The sequence below is a fragment of the Anolis sagrei genome, chromosome 6 (assembly GCF_037176765.1).
Source record: "Anolis sagrei isolate rAnoSag1 chromosome 6, rAnoSag1.mat, whole genome shotgun sequence".
Taxonomy (NCBI): Eukaryota; Metazoa; Chordata; class Lepidosauria; order Squamata; family Dactyloidae; genus Anolis; species Anolis sagrei.
This window is the reverse complement of record NC_090026.1, coordinates 72,075,291-72,098,245: the sequence shown is the minus strand read 5'-3', so window position 1 is coordinate 72,098,245 and position 22,955 is coordinate 72,075,291. Positions and strand designations below refer to the sequence as shown.

Below are 22,955 nucleotides of genomic sequence, written 5' to 3'. Positions count from 1 at the left end.
TGATATTATTATTATTATTATTATTATTAACTTTATTTGTACCCCGCTAGCATCTCCCGAAGGACTCGATGCAGCTTACAAAGGCCAAGACCTCAAAACACAACATAACAATACAAAACCTAAAGCAAATTAAAAACAGTTAAAGCAATATTAAACAACAACAATAAACAATACAGCAAGACACTATAAAACTAGGCTGGGCCAGAGTAATGGGTACAGGATTAAAAGTGCTGATGTGACAGGCGATATGTAAGGATTATAGGGTAAGTGCAGTGTGCAGTAATCTTAATTCTAATAAAGTGCTTCTGGGACTTGTTATTGGAGATTTCCTATTCTGGAAAGGCACATCGGAACAGCCAGGTCTTCAAGTTCTTTCTGAAGACTGCCAATGTAGGGACCTGTCTAAGATCTTTTAGGAGAGTGTTCCAGAGTCGGGGGGCCACCACAGAAAAGGCCCTGTCTCGCGTCCCCACCAAATGTGCCTGCGACGCAGGCGGAATCACAAGCAGGGCCTCTCTGGATAAACAGAGATGCGGTCACGCAGGTAGGATGGTCCCAAACTGTTTAGGGCTTTGTAGGTAAGCACCTGCACCTTAAATTGGGCTCGGAAGATAAATGGCAGCCAGTGGAGCTCCTTGAACAGGAGGGTTGACCTCTCTCTGTAAGGAGCACCAGTTAACATCCTGGCTGCTGCCCGTTGGACCAGTTGGAATTTCCGAGTTGTTTTCAAGGGCAGCCCCACGTAGAGCGCATTACAGTAGTCTAATCTAGAGGTGACCAAGGCATGGACCACCCCGGCCAGATCAGCCTTTGCGAGGTACGGTCGCAGTTGGCGCACGAGTCTCAATTGTGCAAAAGCCCTCCCGGACACCGCCAACGCCTGATCCTCAAGCATAAGCGATGGATCCAAGAGGACTCCCAAACTGCGGACCTGTGGTTTCAGGGGGAGTGTAACCCCGTCCAGCACAGGCATATTCCAAAAAAAGTCATGTTACAAAGTTTTGATTATATGTGTGTGCCACATATAATCCATGTTTCATCAATCAATTAATATGGGAAGTAATAAAGTAAAAAAAAAAGCATGAATAAACCATTATAATCTTGCCTTGACCAAACGATTTTAGCCCTCCACATTTTGTAAGTAGCTCACCTTGCTAACCACTAAGGAGTATATTTCAGAAGTTCTACTTGTCCTCATACATAAATAAACCCTCAGGAGCCCAATTTAGAAGTACACATCTCTTGATGGCTTAAAAATAAAATCAGACACTTAATGTGTTTCCTTTGTGATAAGCAGAATGGACTTTGGTAAGCTAGTTAATGAATTGGAACATGTTCTTTGTACCAACAGTGTACAGTTTTAGAAAGAAAACCTGGCTTCACTAGTGAACGCCTTATTCATGATACTGAATTTATTTATTTAAAACTTTTATATCCTGATTTTCTCAACGTCTGTAGAGGGACTCAGACGGGCTTACAGCAAGGATTCAATGCTAATAGTACAATCTAAAAACATCATATAATAACGAGTTAAAATACATATCGATTAAAATTACAAATAAGCCAAAGCGCCAAGATAAAATCATGAATTCTCATAATGTTGTACAAAATAAAGGTTGTCATCTGTTGTTAAATAGATGCTTCAGTTCTGGATTTCCTGTACTGACAAAGAATTGGACTAGATGTCCCTTGAGAACTCTTCCAATTCTGTATCTCTGTGATTCCATGTTTTCTCTGGGGTTTTTTTAACTTTTATTTAAAAAATATGAACATAAAACACAACCTGTGTTATCTTACAAGTTGACTAAAGATCATTTGAAAGAAATGATATAAATGTTTCCATTGCCATGGACAGAATCACCAAACTGGAAAGGAATGTGGATGTCATCGGGTCTGAATCCTCAATTCATTTCTACTCAGTTAGGTTTAGTAATGCAAGATGCAATCCCAGAATCCTTAACAGTTGGTTAAATATCTCCAGTGAAATAAGCTATAAAAAGAGTCTTTAAAAGTTACATTTTTTGGTATACAACTCCCACAATTCTCAGCCCAATGTGGCCATTGCTCATGGTTGCAAGAGGATTTGTTTGAGAACTCCTTGTCTAACCAAACCAATGGTTCAAACCAAAATTATATTTGTATAGCAAGTGCAGCTCTACAAGCCACTCTAAATACCTTTGCAGAAGCATACGAGAAGCTCGGCCTGTCATTGAACATCGAGAAAACCAAAATGCTGTTCCAGCAGTCACCAGCCAATCCCTCTCCAATGCGAGAGATACAGCTTAATGGTGCAACATTAGAAAATGTTGACCATTTCCACTACCTTGGCAGCCACCTCTCCACCAAAGTCAACATCGACATCGAAATACAACACCGCCAGAGCTCTGCGAGTGCAGCATTTTTCTGAAAGAAGCAAAGAGTGTTTGAGGACCGGGACATCCATAGGGATACCAAGGTGCTTGTTTATAAAGCTATTGTCCTCCCAACCCTGCTATATGCCTGTGAAACGTGGACTGTCTACAGATGTCACATGCAACTCCTGGAACGATTCCATCAGCGATGCCTCCAGAAAATCCTGCAAATCTCTTGGGAAGACAGGCGGACAAATGTCAGGGTGCTGGAAGAAGCAAAGCGATGGTCCTCCGCCATCAACTCCTCTGGACCGGCCACCTTGTCCGGATGCCCAACCACCATCTCCCAAAGCAGTTGCTCTACTCCGAACTCAAGAACAGAAAATGGAATATTGATGGACAGGAAAAGAGATGGGCTCAAAGCCAACCTTAAAAACTCTGGCATAGACATTGAGAACTGGGAAGCCCTGGTCCTTGAGCACTCCAGCTGGAGGTCAGCTGTGACCAGCAGTGCTGCAGAATTTGAGAGGCACGAACCGAAACCGCCTTCCACCTGGAAACCAATGCCCTGATTGCGGAAGAAGATGCAGATCAAAAATAGGGCTACACAGCCATCTACAGACCCACAAGAATACTGATCCTGGTAGACTATTCTACTCGGCCAACAAGGGATCGCCTAAGTAAGTAAGTAGTTAAGTGGCACATACACATATGGGATACTATCAACTAAGGGGCAAAGACCACTGTCAACGAGGATATAAATGATCATTTTGCAATGCTGTCAATATATCTGAAGTTTTGTATTTGTTGCTGAGCCCATTTCAGAATGGAAGAATTGCTATCCTGCAGGATATGCTTCTCACATATTGCTTTAAAAGTTCATTGATATGTTTTAAATAATTACTTTAAATAATTGATGGATTTTACTAATACTTTTATGGGTTTCCGATCAGATTTCACCAGGTGGGGCTATCAAATGTAGGTCGCCCTGAGTCAAACCTTAGACTTGACAAAAGAGTGATGATAACCTGGGATGTTCAAACCATATGTCTCCATGAGAGCTAAGAAAGTTCAGTGATAGTCAAAGGAAAGAACTCTTTCCTTCAGCCATGGGGAGTAGGACAGTTGCCTGTGTATGAAAAGAGCAAGAAATGGCAGGCCACTTTCACCATCCCCAGGCTACAGCACCAATATTTTTACACCTGGTAACTCTAACACTATGTAACAAAATTTGAAAAAAAATCAATTCCTGGTTTGAAAGTATTATTTCCTATTTAATTTTGCAGTACTTCCATTTAAAGTTGTTATACTCCAGAAGCTTGGTTTTGTGGCTCCACAAACTGTTGAATGGGTTAAGATATCTTGATGGGGTATTCTCAGTGGGTTGAACCACTGAGCTGCTAAACTCAAAAAAAATTGATTTTGTCATTTGGGAGTTGTAGTTCTTGGGATTTACCATTCACCTACAATCAAAGAGCAATCTGAACTCCACCAGTGATGGAATTGAACCAAAGGTGACACACAGGACTCCCAGGACCAACAGAAAACACTAGAAGGGTTTGGTAGGTATTGACCTTGAGTTTGAGAGTTGTAGTTCACATACATCCAGAGACCACTCTGGACTCAAACAATGATGGAACTGGACCAAACAAGAAAACATAATGAAAGCCCTCCTGACAAAGAGCCATCCAGCCATAGATATAGATAGATATATATGATTCACACACACATATATATAATATCATAGATTTGAAAGGGACCCCTAAAGGACAATAATGTGTTGCATGTTCCAGAGTGGGCAAACCAGACAATCTCCACATCAACACTGACAAAGAAACAGCAAGAAATAATGTTTACTCACAAGCATCAAGAAATCCCATATATTAGAAACCAACACTTTCTCATTACTTTTCCAGATCACCAGACTGGGCCACAGCAGAGCATGGCAGGGGGCAGCTAGTAAATAAATAAATATATTTGTCTGGAGTTACACTTATTATTTATTTATTTATTTGGGGTTTTTTTACCCCGCCCTTCTCACCCCGAAGGGGACTCAAGGCGGCTTACAAAAGCAAAGGCACAATTTGATGCCTGCATCATAAAACAATCATACACAAAATTGCATCAATTCACAGTTAACAACAATTCATGCATTATAACCATAAAATCAATAAAATAAATAAAACCAATACAGGCCCGTAGCCAGGATTTCGTTTCGGGGGGGGGCTGAATTTTTTTTCAGGGGGGGAGTTCGGGGGGGCTGAGTTTCGGGGGGGGGGCTGAGTCTGAGTGAAAGAAGGTCTAACCTAGCAAACCTTTTGTATCATTATCCCAATACCCCCATGCATATGGGATATATTGAGTATGGTGATCAGATCATGATATGAATAAACATAACAGTTTAAATAATGCACCAGTAAGGCCTTTTCGCGAACCACCATGAAAATTTTGGGGGGGGGGGGCTGAAGCCCCCCGAGCCCCCCCCCCCCTTGCTACATGCCTGAACCAATACAAACCCAATTCCTCCTCTTACATGGTTAGCATTCGCTAACTCATAGATCTAGTTTTACGTTCCACTTCATCAATCCTGTTGGTCTTACTCGCCTGATTGTCTAATTTAATTGCCATAGTGTCCAAAGGCCTGGTCCCATAACCATGTCTTCACCCTCCTCCTAAAGGTGAGGAGGGATGATGATGCCCTGATTTCCCCCAGGAGTGAGTTCCACAGGTGAGGGGCCACCACTGAGAAAGCCCTGCTCCACTTGTACCTGTTGCGACTTACATTCAGCTTCACAACAAACCCAGAGCAAACCTTGTTCCTAACTTGGAGACTGCCTGTAGAATTCCTCCCACTTCTCCCAGTGACTCAAGCTTCAGGGGGGGGGAAAGTTTGGCCCAAAGTTTAGAAACTTTTCTTCCTAGGGAAGCTCCCAAATATGGCTCAACCACAAGACAGGGGGCTATGACCCCTCTGTAAGGCAAAAGAGTAAGGCAAAAGAGTCTTAAACCGAGCAGAAAGGCGGAAGAATAGCCTCAAGAAGTGGGGAAGGCGAGGGCTCACTCACAAGCGCTGCGGCTCCGGCGGCGGGTCAGGGGCAAAGGCAGCCTCTTCTCCAATGCTGAGCGTTTCAGCACCCTGGACAGCTCCCCATGCCTGGGTGACGCCTTCTCTTCCTCCTCCTCTTTCCAGGCTCCCGGAGCAGGCGGAGAGGGGCGCTGCTTGGGGTCCCCTTTGCCCCGGTGTTTGGAGCCCCGAGGCTTGGCAGGGGCTGGCTGGGGCTCGGCGTCGAGCTGGACCACAGCGTTGCGGGAACGGCTGAGCGCGGAGGTAACCGAGCCCATGGTCTCTGGAAAGAAGAAGAAGGAAGCACGGCAAGAAAGAAAGGAGAGGAGGAGGGCGCGGGTCCGAGTGAGGACTTCGCCCCGGGGCCAAGCCCTCCTGCGCCTCCGGCCCCGCCCCTTTGCCAAGCCCCGCCCATTCCCCTTCTCCCCAGCTTTGTGGCTCTTGCAAAACTTCTCAGAGTTGCCATTTATTTATTTATTTCTCGTGTCATCAGCAACCATACCATTGTATTACAGTTCTAGCAGAGAAAAGCAAACACGCAGATTAAAAAGAAAAAGAAAAAAAAACACAGATTTTGCAAACTTGGTAGTTGGTTAAATGTTCTTTAACCAGTATCTGGCCACTTGGAGTGCCTCTGGTGTTGCTGCAAGAAGGTCCTCCATTGTGCATGTGGCAGGGCCCAGGGTGCATTGCAGCAGGTGGTCAGTGGTTTGCTCTTCTCCACACTCGCATACCAAGGATTCCACCATGTAGCCCCATTTCTTAAGATTGGCTTTGCATCTCGTGGTGCCAGAGCACAGTCTGCTTTCGTATGATGTTGTTTCTAGCGCCCACTTTTTGCTTGATGTTCAGGCAGTGCTTCTTGTAGGTCAGCGCCTTCCAAGTCGCCCAGTCTTCTGTGTGCCCAGGGGGGAGTCTCGCATCTGGTATCACCCATGGATTGAGGTGCTGGGTTTGAGCCTGCCACTTTTGGACTCTCGCTTGCTGAGGTGTTCCAGCGAGTGTCTCTGTAGATCTTAGAAAACTATGTCTAGATTTAAGTCATTGACGTGCTGGCTGATACCCAAACAGGGGATGAGCTGGAGATGTCTCTGCCTTGGTCTTTTCACTATTGGCTGCTACTTCCCGGCAGATGTCAGGTGGTGCAATACCGGCTAAGCAGTGTAATTTCTCCAGTGGTGTGGGGCACAGACACCCTGTGATAATGCGGCATGTCTCATTAAGAGCCACATCTACTGTTTTAGTGTGGTGAGATGTGTTCCACACTGGGCATGCATACTCAGCAGCAGAGTAGCATAGCGCAAGGGCAGATGTCTTCACTGTATCTGGTTGTGATCCCCGGGTTGTGCCAGTCAGCTTTCGTATGATATTGTTTCTAGCACCCACTTTTTGCTTGATGCTCAGGCAGTGCTTCTTGTAGGTAAGAGCACGGTCCAGAGTGACTCCCAGGTATTTGGGTGCGCTGCAATGCTCCAGTGGGATTCCTTCCCAGGTGATCTTCAGAGCTCGGGATGCTTCTCTGTTCTTGAGATGAAAGGCACATGTCTGTGTTTTAGATGGGTTAGGGATCAGCTGGTTTTCCCTGTAGTAGGCAGTAAGAGCACCTAGAGCTTCGGAGAGCTTCTGTTCTACAGTCTCAAAGCTCCCTGCTTGAGCAGTAATGGCACGATCATCAGCATAGATGAAAAGGCACTGAAAACAAAGCACAACAATAAGCATGCATAGGGAAAATTAACAAACTCATGTCATTGTCCTGCATAACCGCATCTCCGTCTACGAACCCACGCATTCTCTTTGGTCATCTGGAGAGGCCCTGCTCGTGATCCCGCCTGCGTCACAAGCGCATTTGGTGGGGACACGAGACAGGGCCTTTTCTGTGGTGGCCCACCGACTCTGGAATACCCCCCCCCCCAAAGATCTTAGACAGGTCCCTACTTTGGCAGTCTTTAGAAAGAACTTGAAGACCTGGCTGTTCCGATGTGCCTTCCCAGAATAGGAATCTCCAATAGCAAGTCCCAAAAGCACTTTATTAGAACTAAGATTGCCGCACACTGCACACTGCACTTACCCTAAAGGTAAAGGTAAAGGTAGTCCCCTGACATTAAGTCCAGTCATATCTGACTCTGGGGTGTGGTGCTCATCTCCATTTCTAAGCCGAAGAGCCGGCGTTGTCCGTAGACACCTCCAAGGTCATCTGGCTGGCATGACTGCATGGAGCGCCATTACCTTCCCGCCGGAGCGGTACCTATTGATCTACTCACATTTGCATGTTTTCGAACTGCTAGGTTGACAGAAGCTAGGGCTGACAGCGGAAGCTCACGCCACTCCCCGGAATCGAACCTGCGACCTTTCGATCAACAAGCTCAGCAGCTCAGTGCTTTAACCCACTGCGCCACCGGAGGCTCCTTGGACAAGTCTACATAGGGACCACCAAACGCAGCGCCCAAACACGAATCAAGGAACATGAAAGGCACTGCAGACTACTTCAACCAGAGAAGTCAGCCATAGCAGAGCACCTGATGAACCAGCCTGGACACAGCATATTATTTGAGAACACAGAGATGCTGGACCACACCAACAACCACCATGTCAGACTACACAGAGAAGCCATTGAAATCCACAAGCATGTGGACAATTTCAACAGAAAGGAAGAGACCATGAAAATGAACAAAATCTGGCTACCAGTATTAAAAAACTCTAAAATTACAACAGCAAAACAGCAGAGAGGAAACAACCAGGCACATCTTAACACCTCTCAAGAAAAGATTTTCCCAGGCTCAGCCAGGCCTTCAAATGATAATGAAGGTGGTCAGTTGAAATATTCACACCTAGCTCCAGCAGGGAAGAGCAACTTGCCCCACCCCAGCCATTCCACAGATATATAAACCCATTGTCCTAATTCCAACAGACCTCACTACCTCTGAGGATGCTTGCCATAGATGCAGGTGAAACGTCAGGAGAAATGCCTCTAAAACATGGCCCTATAGCCCGAAAAAACCCACAAGAACCTAGTGATTCCAGCCATGAAAGCCTTCGACAATACATTAAAACTTTTCAGAGCTGCCATATTATTTATTCCTGGTCCAAGTATAGTTTGTGCTCGTAAAAGAAGCCACTGAAAACAAAGCACAACAATAAGCAAAGGTCTCCATGCATAGAGAAAATTAACAAACTCATGTCATTGTTTATTTATTTACTAGCCGTCCCCTGCCACGCGTTGCTGTGGCCCATATGGGGGTTCTGTGTGGGAGGTTTGGCCCAATTCTATCGTTGGTGGGGTTCAGAATGCTCTGTGATTGTAGGTGAACAATAAATCCCAGCAACTACGTGTCACTGTGGCCCAGTCTGGTGATCTGGAAAATAAAGTAATGAGAAAGTGTTGGTTTCTAATATATGTAATTTCTTTATGCTTGTGGGTAAACAGTATTCCTTGTTGTTTCTTTGATGTCGAGATTGTCTGGTTTGCCTACTCTGGAACATACAACATATAATTGTCCTTCTTTAGGGGTCCCTTTCAAATCTGTGATACTATATCTGTGTGCAAGAGAGTCATATCTATCTATATCTATGGCTGGATGGCTCTTTGTCAGGAGGGCTTTGATTATGTTTTCCTGCCCTGGCCTTAAGTATTTTCTGTTGGTCATGAGGGTTCTGTGTGGGAAGTTTGCCCCAATTCTGTCATTGATGGGGTTCAGAATGCTCTTTGGTTGTAGGTGAACTATAAACCCCAGTAACTACAACTTCCAAACTCCATCTGTGTTCATATTTCCCCCAAACTCCATCTGTGTTCATATTTGAGCATATGGAACATTCGTGCCAAGTTTGGTCCAGATCCATCATTGTTTGAGTCCACAGTGCTCTCTGGATGTAGATGAACTACAACTCCCAAACTCAAGATCAATACCCACCAAACCCTTCTGGTGTTTTCTTTTGGTCATGGGAGTCCTGTATGCCACGTTTTGTTCAATTCCATCATTGGTGGAGTTCAGAATACTTTTTGATTGTAAATGAACTATAACTCCCGGCAACTACAACTCCCAAATGACAAAATCACGTTTGAGTGATGGTCACTCCTTGGGTTAGTAGATGTCTTGTGTCCAAATTTGGTGTCAATTCATCCAGTGTTTTTTGAGTTATGTTAATCCCACAAATGAACATTACATTTTTATTTATATAGATAGATCTTGCATAATTAAGAAAAATGCAATGGAATTAAATACCATGCTGGTCATGCTGGGTGGAAAATTATGAAAAAGTAATTTTGGAAAATAACTAAGAATCTCGCATTTTTTTCTACTCTATGCTGGTTGGGGGATTATGGAAGCTGCCATCCAAAAATAAGTTTTGTAAATTCTGAGATATATTATAACCTTAGCCTTGCTCTATTCCACAGGGATTCGTACTGCTCCTCTTTATTCTTGCAGTCTTCACTGCTCACTTGTTTCCTTGATAAAGCTCCAGCAGAACATATGCCTAGACTCAGTGATCTAAGCAGGGATAATTTTGTTGATCTTGTTTCTTCCTGTCCCTACATATGTTTACAATTCATTTGCTGGACCTGTAGGAGGACTGTTTATACCCATCCATCATCTTGGGACAACAAATCTGTGAATCATTTTAGACACTGATGTATTTCAGTGTTTAAAGGGAGCTCATACAGAAGCTCTTGCCAGTCTTGGAAAATGAATGTGTATAAAGAGTAGCAAACAAGATTATCTCAACACAAGTAGTTGACAGTGCAATACAGGACCTATCTACAGTGACCATTTAAAGCAGTTCAAAGATAGCTTCAAATTACAGCAGCAAGACAACAAACTCCCACAAAAGTGTGCAAAATAAAATCCTTAATGCATTGGTTTGAAACTGTATTAAATGGTCAGTGTAGATGGGGCCACAGAGACACAGAGGCTCTTCTAGCGGGATGTTATTAGTACTGTGCAACTATTTCATCTTTCCAGCTGTGCCTCTTTTTGATCTACTGCCCAACTGGTGTCATTTCTCCGCCTCTTCCTCTCTGCCATTGGGTGAGATGCAGATATATTTTTCTAGTATTCTGACATAAAGAAATGATGTGAACTTAAAAAAGCCATAGAAAACACCACATACATTATTTCTAACCCAACATTATTCCATAGCTGCTGGTCAGATAATCTGGAGGTCTGGGAAGAAGACTTAGGGATTAAAATAAGTGAAAAAGAGTGGCAACAATTATGGGGACAAAGACATTTAAAAAACTTATCTATAAGGGTTAAAGAAAACTATTACAAGTTAGTATGGAAGTGTTTTTTGACACCAGTAAGAATAGCATATATGAATAAAGATAAATCAAAAAATTGTTGGAGAGGGTGTAATGAACCAGGAACATATATACATATGTGGTGGCAATGTAAATATGTAAATAATTTTTGGGAGAAAGTATTTAGAGAAATAGAAGATATAATGAATATGAAAATTGATAAAAGTCCTAGTATAGCCTTACTATCAATATTTAATAATAAGCAATTGAAAAAGGAGGATAAAGAAGCGATAACAAATTTATTAACAATAGCAAGACTGCTCACAGCAAGGAATTGGAAAAAAGAAATGAATATACAAATAGAGGAGTGGTATAAGGAAGCATGGAAATTAGCAATAAATGATAAGTTGACATGTATATTAAGGGTTAAAAAAGGTACTTGGAAACAAAGCGACTTTGATGCTGTATGGGGAAAATTTGTTGTACATGGTTTAAAAAATAAGGAAGGGAAGTTACCGTCACAAGAAGATATGAGATTTTGGACAGATGATATGTAAAAATTGGGGCTTGAGACGGGGGGAGGGGAGCACAGTGGTGGGGGAATAAATGGGGGGGGGAATGTTAAAGCAAAATAAGAAAATAAAATGTTAAAGAGTGGTTGAATAATATGTAACAGCAATAACAAATGTATAACAAATGTAGTAATGGTGATAAATCAATAAAAAATATTCCAAAAAAAATGATGTGAACTTAAAACAGCCATAGAAAACACCACATACATTATTTCTAACCCAACATTATTCCATAGCTGCTGGTCAGATGATCAGCTTCAAGACTGGGAGCATTATCCTTGTTGCTGCTATGAGCCTTCAAGTCAACTTCAACTTATGGCAATCATATACTAGGGTCTTCTTGGTTAAGCTTTATTCATTTCCTTATACTAAAATTGAGTGACTTGAGCGTGGAAGCCAAAGGGTTTCTATTAGGCTTGTTTGATTTTTTAAAAATAGTTGAAAACTTGTTTCAGGTGGTTCGACTTGGAAGTCAATTCCAATTTTCACAGAAAAAAATGTTCAAAAATTTTCGAAACTTCCGAAACTTCCGAGACTTCCGAATCCTTCCTTAATGGTTTGAAAGTGTTATTTCCTGTTTCATTGGGTACTCCTTACTTTGAAAGTAGTTGTTTTACTCCAGAAAAGGGGGTGGGGGAGCAAAGGCAGGAAATTCATCCAGTCTAGTTTTAAATGCTTCCCAGGCTCCAGCCCAGAAGTGAGGGGAAAGGAAAGGCAGGAAATACATCCAGTTTGTTTTAAAACTCTCTTCAGGCTCCAGCCCAGAAGCAAGGGGAAAGGAAAGGCAGGAAATACATCCAGTTTGTTTTTAAATGCTTCTCAGGCTCCAGCCCAGAAGCAGGGAAAAGCTGCATCATTTCTGGCTCACTTACTGCTTCATAACAAAAATGGTGGAAAAAGCTTCAGAAGGGCAAAGAGACTTCCAGTTTCCTTAAAAACTTCAAAATCGCTTCAAAAAGCAAATATTTCCAAATTTAATCCAAATTACGAAAATTCTGACCGAACCTAACCATGTCTAGTTTCTATGGATGAGCGGGGAATTTGGTCTTCTGAAGTCTTAGTCCAACACTCAAACCACTACACTATGCTTGCTCAGCACCATACTCATTCTATCCTTGAATTTAACAAGGGATATATGATAGTTATATGAGCTAGAGAAGAGAAGATCACTGTTGCTCAAAATAATACCCCAAAATAGGATATCAAATGTGCAATAATACCAGGAAGAAAAAGACAATGGTTAGCCATCTGGTATAGCATCCCCCCCCTTCTGACTTTTCAAAGAAACTTGGCTTTTTGAGCAGGTCTTCGCAAATGCAGCATAATTATATGAAACCAGCCATCCCCTGCCACGCTTTGCTGTGGCCCACATGGGGGTTCTGTGTGGGAGGTTTGGCCCAATTCTATCGTTGGTGGGGTTCAGAATGCTCTATGATTGTAGGTGAACTATAAATCCCAGTAACTACAACCCACAAATGTCACGGTCAGCAGGTGTGCTCAGCACATGGCAGCATGGTGCAAAAGTGTGGGTGAGGGAGAGCATGTGAGGCTGGAAGGAGGCTTGTGCTAGCAAGTCCCTTCAAGGCGTGGGGGGAATAAAACTTGACATATGCGAGTTGTAGTTATTGAGATGTATAGTTCACCTACAATCAAAGAGCATTCTGAACTTCACCAATGATAGAATTGAACCAAATATGGCACACAGAACTCCCACAACGAACAGAAAATATATATCAGTGATTGGTTGGGGGAAATACTGTTTGCTTACCGTTGAAAATTACCTAGGGCTGCCTCTGTTGGGTTGCTAGGTGTCTTGTGTCCAAATTTGGTGTCAATTTGTCCAGTGGTTTTTGAGTTCTGTTAATCCCACAAAAGAACATTACATTTTTATTTATATAGGTCATGGAATGACTTGATGATGCAACTGAATAATGACTTTGACAAGAAGATACTCACGACAATGTTTTTTATGGCTTTGTATGGTTTTTATATTTTTGTATTTTATCCTAAATGTTTTTAACAGTATTTTATTATTGTTTTATCTGCTAATAATTGTTAAGGCATCAAATTGTTGCCAACTATGAATGGTTCTGAGTCGCCTCCAAGCTGCGAAAGGTGGTATACAAGTGTGGTAAATAAATGAATAATAAATAAATAAATAATATTTATAGTTATTTTATGTCCTGGCATAGAATGGTTGCCGTATATACGTTGTGCTCCGCCCTGAGTCCCCTTTGGAGTGAGAATGTTTCAAATAAATAGGATATGTTGCCATGGATAATCCTCCTCTTCTCCTTTTGCATGGTGTTGACATAGGCCCTGAGCAAACCCACCAATTCCCACATGGAGAGTAGCAAAACACTCTCAGGCTTCTTGGTCTATAATTTCGGACTTATTGGTATTTTATTCTCCTCGAGGAAAATTCAAATATTCCCAGCTAGGGCTTTAGGAAACAGCTTCTTGGCATTCCACAGAGAATCTGAAAATTGCATTCAGTCATAATTACTGTAATACGACACACATCACTATTAAGGGACTGATAATAGAGTAGAAGGAAATTTTCTACACAAAGGTTGTGATTATACTGATCACACCTCTGTGATATGCAGGATGGGAAATATATTATTACTTGTCTACAACAGCTCAGAAGTCTGTAGATATCTGTATTATGTGTAATGTAAAATGTCTAAAAGAGATACACATTCCTGTGTTATGCCTTGTGTTGCTGGGTAATTTCGGCATTGTAGAAACGAACACAGCAATAATTAAACAAATCATCTCTATGAGCACAAAAGCTCTTCTCTCTTTCATAGTGCAGTGTTTCCATTACTTTGTGATCGAAAGTCTCTGGGCTCAAAGGAAATTTTCTTCGTGTTATGCAGTTTAGGTCTCTTTCATACGACAGAGTAAAGGTAAAGGTTGTCCCCTGACATCAAGTCCAGCCATATCCGACTCTCGGGGTTGGTGCTCATCTCCATTTCTAAGCTGAAGAGCTGGCGTTGCCCATAGATGCCTCCAAGGTCATGTGGCCAGCATGACTGCATGGAGCACTATTACTTTCCTGCCAGAGTGGTACCTATTGATCTACTCACATTTGCATGTTTTTGAATTGCTAGGTTGGTAGAAGCTGGGGCTGAAAGCAGAAACTCACGCCACTCCCCAGATTCAAACCTGTGACCTTTCGGTCAACAAGTTTAGCAGCTCAGCGGTTTAACCCACTTCGCCACCTTATAGCATTTAACCGCAATGACGCCATAATATAAAAACTTAGAATTCATAGTTCCTGAGCTCTTCACTGCACTAACCATAGGATTCCACAGGATGCAGTCATTTACTTTGATATACCTATGTAGCTACATAGTGTGAAAGAGCCCTGATACTGCCTCCCAATACACATCGAGGGATAAATACTATTGCGTTTAGCTGGACATTGAGTAAACATGCATAAGATCAGATGATAGACATCTATCTAGGATAGTCTCTGTTCCTTTTTGCCATGTCATTTTTGGGATACGTGAGAATCTTTCACACTATACAGTTACAGCACTATGATTCCACTTTTATTCCCATGGCTGCATACTATGGAATTTTTTGTTTCTAGTTTGGTGAGGCACAACAACCCGCTGACAGAGAGTTCTAAATATCCTTCCCTAAACTGCAAATCCCTGTATTCCACAGGAGAGAGCTAACGTGGGTAAAAAATAGCATAATTGTGTAGTATGAAAAGGCACATAAGAGATTTTTTTTATCTTCAGCAGTAGATGGCTCCTGCTTAACCACTTACATATAGAGCTTTAAGTGATAACCCACACCCTCCAAAGTTACCCAAAGCCAGCCAAAGTATTTTGGAATACAGTATGTCCCCCATTCCAGAAAGTAAACAACAACAACAACAACAACAAAGCACATGAGAAACAATGCTCTGTCCTTTTGTTACAATAAAAATATATATTATTTAAACAGCTACTTCACACTGGGTGCATCTACACTAGAATTAATGCACTTTGACACTACTTTAACTGACATGTAGTTTGGTAAAGACCAGCACTCTTAGACAAAGAAGACCCTGTAAATCTGCAAATTTTATAATTCTGTAGGATTTTGCCAAGATAGATGATGCCAAACTGAACTAATTCTACAGTGTAGATCAGGTATGGGCAAACATCAGCCCTCCAGGTGTTTTGGACTTCAACTTCACTGAAGTTTGCCAATGCTTGGTGTAGACACTCTCTTATTCTAATGGGAAGACTAGCCCCACCTATTGTGCTCTTATTATAATATGATGGAAAACTAAATCAGCTCAGAGGCACCAACATCCCAAGGAGTTTCCACTGCTAATGAAAGTATCTCTTGTGTGATTACACTGTAAACAATTCATTTTTTGAAAAACCCACTAAGGCACAGATCAAACTCAGTCCCACAGTTTTTCCTTCATTGTTCTTTGCCCCGGTCTTCCTTTGGAGTTGGCTCTTGTCTTTTCCCTAAGGAAAAAAAGCACAGAGTAGCAGCCTCAGAGATACCATAATAGGTGTCAAAAAGAGTCTTTTTATCTCAAGGGATGTTCCTTTGCTGGTGACTAAGGAACAGCATTTTCCTATTATACACACAGAATGATCAAACAAGTGAGAGTGCAATTATTAGGTAGATTTTTAGTTTCATAATCTCACAACCAAGATCACTAGGCAGGTAATGATCTCCCATAAACATTTTTAAATAGCCATATAAGGAGTTCTTCCCTTTTAAATAAAGTTGTCAGGTGGAAATCAAAGAGTCCTCTTGTGACTGTTGGACTGCAAATCTCAGGAGAGCCATGTTGCACCAGACAAAGGTCTATCATCTAGTCTAGTGGTTCCCAACCTTTTTGTTGTTGTTGTTTTGACCAGGGACCACTTTGACCAGGGAACACTCTCCAACATTAGTGCCAAAGGAATTACAAATCAGTTTTTGGTCAATTTTAGATTCAGTTTGGTTACTTGGGGTGCTGATGCAGAAAATTGCATTGGATAGCCCACATCAGCTCTAGTTTCTGATACAGAACATATGCCATCTGGTAGTCGCCATCTACTCACCCACAGAAAACCATATTTAATAATCTAGAGCTGATGTGGTAGTAATAATCTATCATGGGTAGTCAGCCTCTCCCCTCCCAACATCCTTGTTGCCTCAGCACTATAGGAGGGTTTCACAAGACCAGTCATTCTCGTTGCCACGTGGTTTCAAGGCAACAGTGTAGTAATGGACCATATTTTCATTCTTGCTGACCACTGGTGGTCTATGGACCACAGGTTGGGAACCATTGTTCTAGATCAACATTTCATTTACACAGATGTTCAACTGCATCTTCCATCTTGTTTTTCTTTTACTTATTTGCCCTGGCTCTCCTACTATTCAGCTTCAGGAGATGATCTCAGGTCCTAGCATTCTAGCAGAAATATAAAAGCTTCTTTCTCCACACAACATATATTTTAATACATCTCTATCAAAGTTGGCACACAGAACTCTCATGACAAACAGAAAATACTGGAAAGCTTTGGTGGGCTTTGACCTTGAGTTTGGGAGTTGTAGTTCATCTACATCCAGAGAACACTGTGGAGTCAAACAATGATGGATCTGGACCAAACCTGGCACAAATACTCAATATGCCCACATGTGAACACTGGTGGAGTTTGAGAAAAATAAACCTTGACATTTGGGAATTGTAGTTGCTGAGATTTATAGTTCACATACAATCAAAGAGCATTCTGAAACCCACCAATGATAGAATTGGGTCAAACTTCACACACACATCACTCACTCTCCCTCGTCCGCACATATGCATCATGCTGCCATTCGCCAAGCACACCTGCTGTCCCCTCCCACCACTTGGAGTCTCAGAAACAGCCTTCCCCTTGGTGAGAGGCCAGCCAATCACGGTTCCGGCCCAAGATATCTAACTAACCGCCTCTCGGCCTATGAGCCCACAAGGACTTTGAGATCTTCCGGGGAGGCCCTGCTCTCGATCCCGCCTGCGTCTCAGACACGGCTGGCGGGGACGAGAGATAGGGCCTTCTCGGTGGTGGCTCCTCGGCTGTGGAACACCCTTCCCGTAGACATCAGGTTAGCCCCCTCCCTGTTGATCTTCCGCAGGAAGCTGAAGACTTGGCTGTTTAAGAAGGCTTTTGAATAGAAGTGCAATGACTGGTAACTTGACCATAGGAATGGAACTACGGAAATGGTATCGGATTGTGAATTTGACGATGAGACGACTCGGAATGATCTTGTAGTAAGGTTGATGTTTTGATGATGTTTTGATGATGTTTGATAATTATGTATTGTGGATTATTTTATTGTATGTTGTTTTTTTGCACCTTTTCATGTTGTACACCGCAATGAGTCACCAGTAGGCTGAGAATTGCGGTATATAAGCGTAGTAAATAAATAAATAAATAAATAATAAATAGAGGAGGGCTTTTGGTGGAAGGATTCACCGTCTGTTTCCAAAAAGGAAGAGAAGGACAGGCGGAGAGATCTTCAGCCTTCTCTGCCAAAGGGGTTCCTAAGATCATGAGACAGATATGTTTTCTGGTGGTCTTTGGCGACCCCTCTGAAACCCCCTTGCGACCTTCCCGGGGGTCCCAACCCCCAGGTTGAGAAACAGTAGTCCAAATGAAGTGTTCATCAATTTCCAGGAATGGTTTTACACTAAGAGCTCTCTTTAAAAACAAATAAACACCAAAATGAAAACATAGTGGAAAAAGCAGTGAGAGGCTGTAAAAAGAAAAGAGAGGGCCTTTACTGGAAGAAAGCAATTAAGCCTTTGAAGTTTTCTAGATGTTTTCTAGATTGTCCACCTACTTCTGGACAATATTATCAGTGAAAATACTGACTGCATACTACAGCCATCATTTATTTGCATTTCTAATATACTTAATTGATTAATCTACCTATGTACTGCATGTTTTTTTTAGAAATTTGAATAATTAACACAAATGCAACAATTAGCAGCATTCATAATTGAAAGTGGCATTAATGAACTGTAAATTGTAATGTCCTTAAACACAACCACACAGCTACTGGCTGCTGTTAGTGCACAGACAGCCACTGAAGCTTAAACACGATGGGAAAATGACAAATTAAGTATGCTTCAGTTAGCAACCCATCTAGACAAAACAAATCCACACGGTTATCCCAGATCTCAGTTGTACACAAGCTCTGCTTGAAGACTGTATCTCTAATTTTTGCTGAAGCTTTGGTCAAGACATTTTAATGCCTGAGGCAAATGTCCATCCCATTCCATTTATAGTAGCTGGTTGGCATGGGAGATGAATCTTGCTTCAACACTAGTAACAGGAAAGTGCTCTGAGCCACACATGCGTGGGTAGCAGGGCATCTTAGAGATATACAGCTCTTTCTTACAATACCTCTCCATGTTAGCACATTCTGCCTGTAAAAAGCACCTCAGCATTTATTGGTTTTTATTTTGAAATATTTTTTACAGTTTTAACTGTCTAGTTGCACAACATTTTCAGAATCAAGGAAGCATCCAATGTCAACTGGGAGGCAGGGTATGTACATAGACAGGCACAAGTGTTTGTTGTTGCTGTGTGCCTTCAAATTGTTTCTGATTTATGAAGACCCAAGGTGTTCTTAGCAACAGATGTGAATGGGGGTTGTCTTTGCCTTCCTCTGAGTACAACTTGCCCAAAGTCATCTGTAGATTTCCATAGTCAAGTGGGGATTCGAAGCCTGCTCTCCAGAGTTGAAGTCCAATGCCCAAACCACTACACTACAAAATATCTCTCCCTCCTCACACACATGACATGCTGATTCCCCAATACATACAACCACCCTGTTGCGCCAACTCCACTGGCTACCGATTTGCTACCGGGCTCAATTCAAAGTGCTGGCGTTGGCCTTTAAAGCCCTAAACGGTTCCGGCCCAAGCTACCTATCCGACCGCATCTCTGCCTATGAACCCACCAGGACTTTGAGATCTTCCGGGGAGGCCCTGCTCTCGATCCCGCCTGCTTCTCAAGCACGGCTGGCAGGGACGAGAGATAGGGCCTTCTCGGTGGTGGCTCCTCGGCTGTGGAACGCCCTTCCTACGGACATTAGATTAGCACCATCTCTAATGGTATTCCACAAAAAAGTGAAGACTTGGCTGTTCGAGCAGGCGTTCGAATAATTAGTGCAATGATTGGTTAATGAACATTGGAACGGAATAATGGATGACGAATCTGGATCATGTTTTTGATGATGAGACGATAGTGAATGGTTATTGTAGTAATTGTTTATTAATTGTGTAATATGTTATGTTGTTAACTGTTTTTTACACTGTTGCATTGAATTTTTGCTGTTCTTATTGTTGTGAACCGCTGTGAGTCGCCTTCAGGCTGAGAACAGTGGTATATAAGTAAAGTAAATAAATAAATAATAAATAAATAAATAATCTACAATTAGATTGCAGTTTACCCATCTCTACCATCAATAGGTATTTAGGGATCTACGAAAGCAGATATTGGCTTTGATGACCCTTTAAAGAACAACTGAAGGCAGCTGTGGGTTGTGCATCCCTAAGCTAGACGGACCAACTATTGTTCAAATGTCAGGATACATTAATATTAATAATATTCATAATGAAATATGAATTATACTGAAGTAGCTTTGTTCATTCTAACTCCCTATCAAAAGTTGTATTCTAGTGCAGCATGAAATGACACCCATATTGTTCTTTCTAGATTGAACAAAAACTACCCCAAGGATACCTTATTTTGGGGATTTAAAATTTATTTTTGGCATGGGCACAGATGCACTGCCAACAGGCATTGAACATCAGATAAAACCAAAAAAATGCAGTGCAAAACTGTGCAATGTTATGTGGATGTGAGAGCTGGACCATAAGGAAGACTGAGTGAAGGAAGATAGATGCTTTTGAACTGTGGTGTTGGAGGAAAATTCTGAGAGTGCCTTGGACCGCAAGAAGATCCAACCAGTCCATACTTCAGGAAATAAAGCCCGACTGCTCATTGGAGGGAAGGATATTAGAGGCAAAGATGAAGTACTTGTCCACATAATGAGAAGACAGGAAAGCTTAGAGAAGACAATGATGCTGGGAAAATGGAAGGAAAAAGGAAGAGCAAGGGCAAGATGGATAGATGAGATCCTTGAAGTGACTGGATTGACCTTGAAAGAGCTGGGGATGGTGATGGCCAACAGGAAGCTCTGGCGTGGACTGGTCCATGAAGTCACGAAGAGTCGGAAACGACTGAACAAATGAACAACAACAAGCATTTACTGCTTTTTTATCCTCCACAGGTGCATTGGATTCCCCCCCCCCCCCTATTTTTTCATAGTGACACTTTCAACAGTGGAACATACTTGATATGCAAACTGGAATGGGTGACTGAAACTGTCTAAATACTAATTTGTGACTCCTTGTTTCAAGTACCACCTTCCAGCAAAGATACTGTTAGCTATATATTTGTTGTTGTTGTTCATTCGCTCAGTCATCTCCGACTCTTCATGACCTCATGGACCAGCCCACGCCAGAGCTCCCTGTCGGCCGTCACCACCCCCAGCTCCTTCAAGGTCAGTCCAGTCACTTCAAGGATACCATCCATCCTTTTACATTCCACCTTCCCCAGCATAATCGTCTTCTCCAGGCTTTGCTGTCTCCTCATGATGTGGCCAAAGTACTTCAACTTTGTCTCTAGTATCCTTCCCTCCAATGAACAATCGGGCTTTATTTCCTGGAGGATGGACTGGTTGGATCTTCTTGCAGTCCAAGGCACTCTCAGAACTTTCCTCCAACACCACAGCTCAAAAGCATCTATCTTCCTTCGCTCAGCCTTCCCTAAGGTCCAGCTCTCACATCCGTAGGTTACTACAGGGAATACCATGGCTTTGACTATGCAGATCTTTGTTGCCAGTCTGATGTCTCTACTCTTTACTATTTTATCGAGATTGGACATTGCTCTCCTCCCAAGAAATAAGCGTCTTCTGATTTCCTGGCCACAGTCTGCATCTGCAGTAATCTTTGCACCTAGAAATACAAAGTCTGTCACAGCCTCCACATTTTCTCCCTCTGTTTTCCAGTTGTCAGTCATTCTTGAGCTATATATTAACACCCATTAAAAAGCTATATATTATTATTATTATATATAATATTATATATAATATATATATATTATATATAATAAGCTATATATTAACACCCATTAAAAAGGTGTAGCACTAACTTGGTGTGAGCCGAAATGACAGCTCCACAGAGTGATTATTAAAAACTAACAATTTTTGGTAATTTATGAGGTCCATGAGGTCACGAAGAGTCGGAAGCAACTGAACGAATAAACAACAACATTATAGATCCTATTGTTTCCTAATAATTTTTCCATTGAAGCAGAAAAAAGTAATGCAATGCAGCAGAATCATTAGAAGAATGTATTTCATCTGCTATTATCTTTTCATAACTAGACAATGAAAGCTCAAACTGTCATTTTATTTATATCTGCGTGGCAAATCTCTGGTTCTATTAAAGAAACTAAATGTTGACAACCATTTCTTCCATAAGAAAATATGCACCCAGGAAAGCCAGACATGCCACTTGCTGTACTAATTAGTGCTAAATAAATGAAAGGAACAGCTGCTGCACTGTCACAACTTTTGCAGACCGTAAATTAGCACCATCCTAACACCCCCATGGGAAGGGATTGCAGTAAAACCAGTCTTGATTTCCCACTTTCCTCATATTTTTATGTAGAGTTTTTTCCCTTACAACACTTGCGATTTAAATGTCCAGGACAGACATGGACCAATCTCACATTAGCACAGCCTGACAACAAGATCCTATCTGGAGACACGTTGCCATGTGTTGATTACCACTGCAAAGCCCAGGATAATATGAATCATTCATATATTTTTCTCTTTGGGGAGGTTGCTTTTTCCACAGTGTTTCCCCACCACAAGCTGCTCCGATTTTAGGAATAACCTTTGGTTTCTCTTGATACTAAACAGGTTGCCATGGTTGTATGTCTTCACATTAGCTAATCTAACTCAGAGTTTATACTTGTCCCGAGTGCAGAATGGAAAAATGCAAAATAACAACTTAGCAACAATTTTTTATGCAATGTTTTCAGTAAACATTATACACAAATGCACACACATCGTTTGAGGACAAGCAGCAACACCGAACAGTGTTGTTTTGTCTTCCAGGCTATCTATAAAATAGGCTAACAATAGAAGGGCTCTCAAACTATTGGCGGAGCTACTGTGATGTCACACATATTCCAGTAAAGGTGAGAGCTGCTTACAACAAAACAGCCTGTATGTTGAGAACATGGGAGGGACGGAGAGGAAGAGGAAAAGGTCGTCTGTAGGAAAATGAACCACGAGGGTGAAAAAGTGTTTAAAATAGAAGATTAAGCAGTGGACTGACATATTGAGTCAAGAGAGAAAAGCACATGCAGAAATATAATAAGTGAACTGAGAAAAGACTTGCTTAGGTCCTCAAGACAATTGGGATAATTTGGTTTTTTTAAAATTATCTTTATTGAAATTTTCTATAACATGATTAAAATCTAGAAACAACATTAACAAGCAAATAGAGAAGAAAGGAGGAGAAAAAAGGAAAGAGAGAAAAGAAAGAAAAAAGGAAAAGGAAAATAGAGAGAAAATATAAAATATAAAATAATAATAAAAAAGAAAAAAATAGCAATAAAAATTATTTTTCCTTCGTGACTTCCAGAGTATTTTCT

General features: G+C 41.8%; 1 protein-coding gene across 4 annotated transcripts in view; it reads right to left on the bottom strand.

Moving 5' to 3' along the window:
- PDE1C (phosphodiesterase 1C) overlaps positions 1–5,708 on the bottom strand; it is a 389,107-nt gene extending 383,399 nt beyond the window's left edge. For all 4 annotated transcript variants that reach the window (XR_009631756.2, XM_060781641.2, XM_060781642.2 and 1 more), the window contains exon 1: positions 5,417–5,708. Coding sequence is in view for 3 of the 4 variants with exons in the window: in XM_060781641.2 (XP_060637624.2) it covers positions 5,417–5,693 (277 nt within the window). In the remaining variant the exon portion in view is untranslated. The remainder of the gene's footprint in view (positions 1–5,416) is intronic.
- Positions 5,709–22,955: the final 17,247 nt, after the last annotated feature.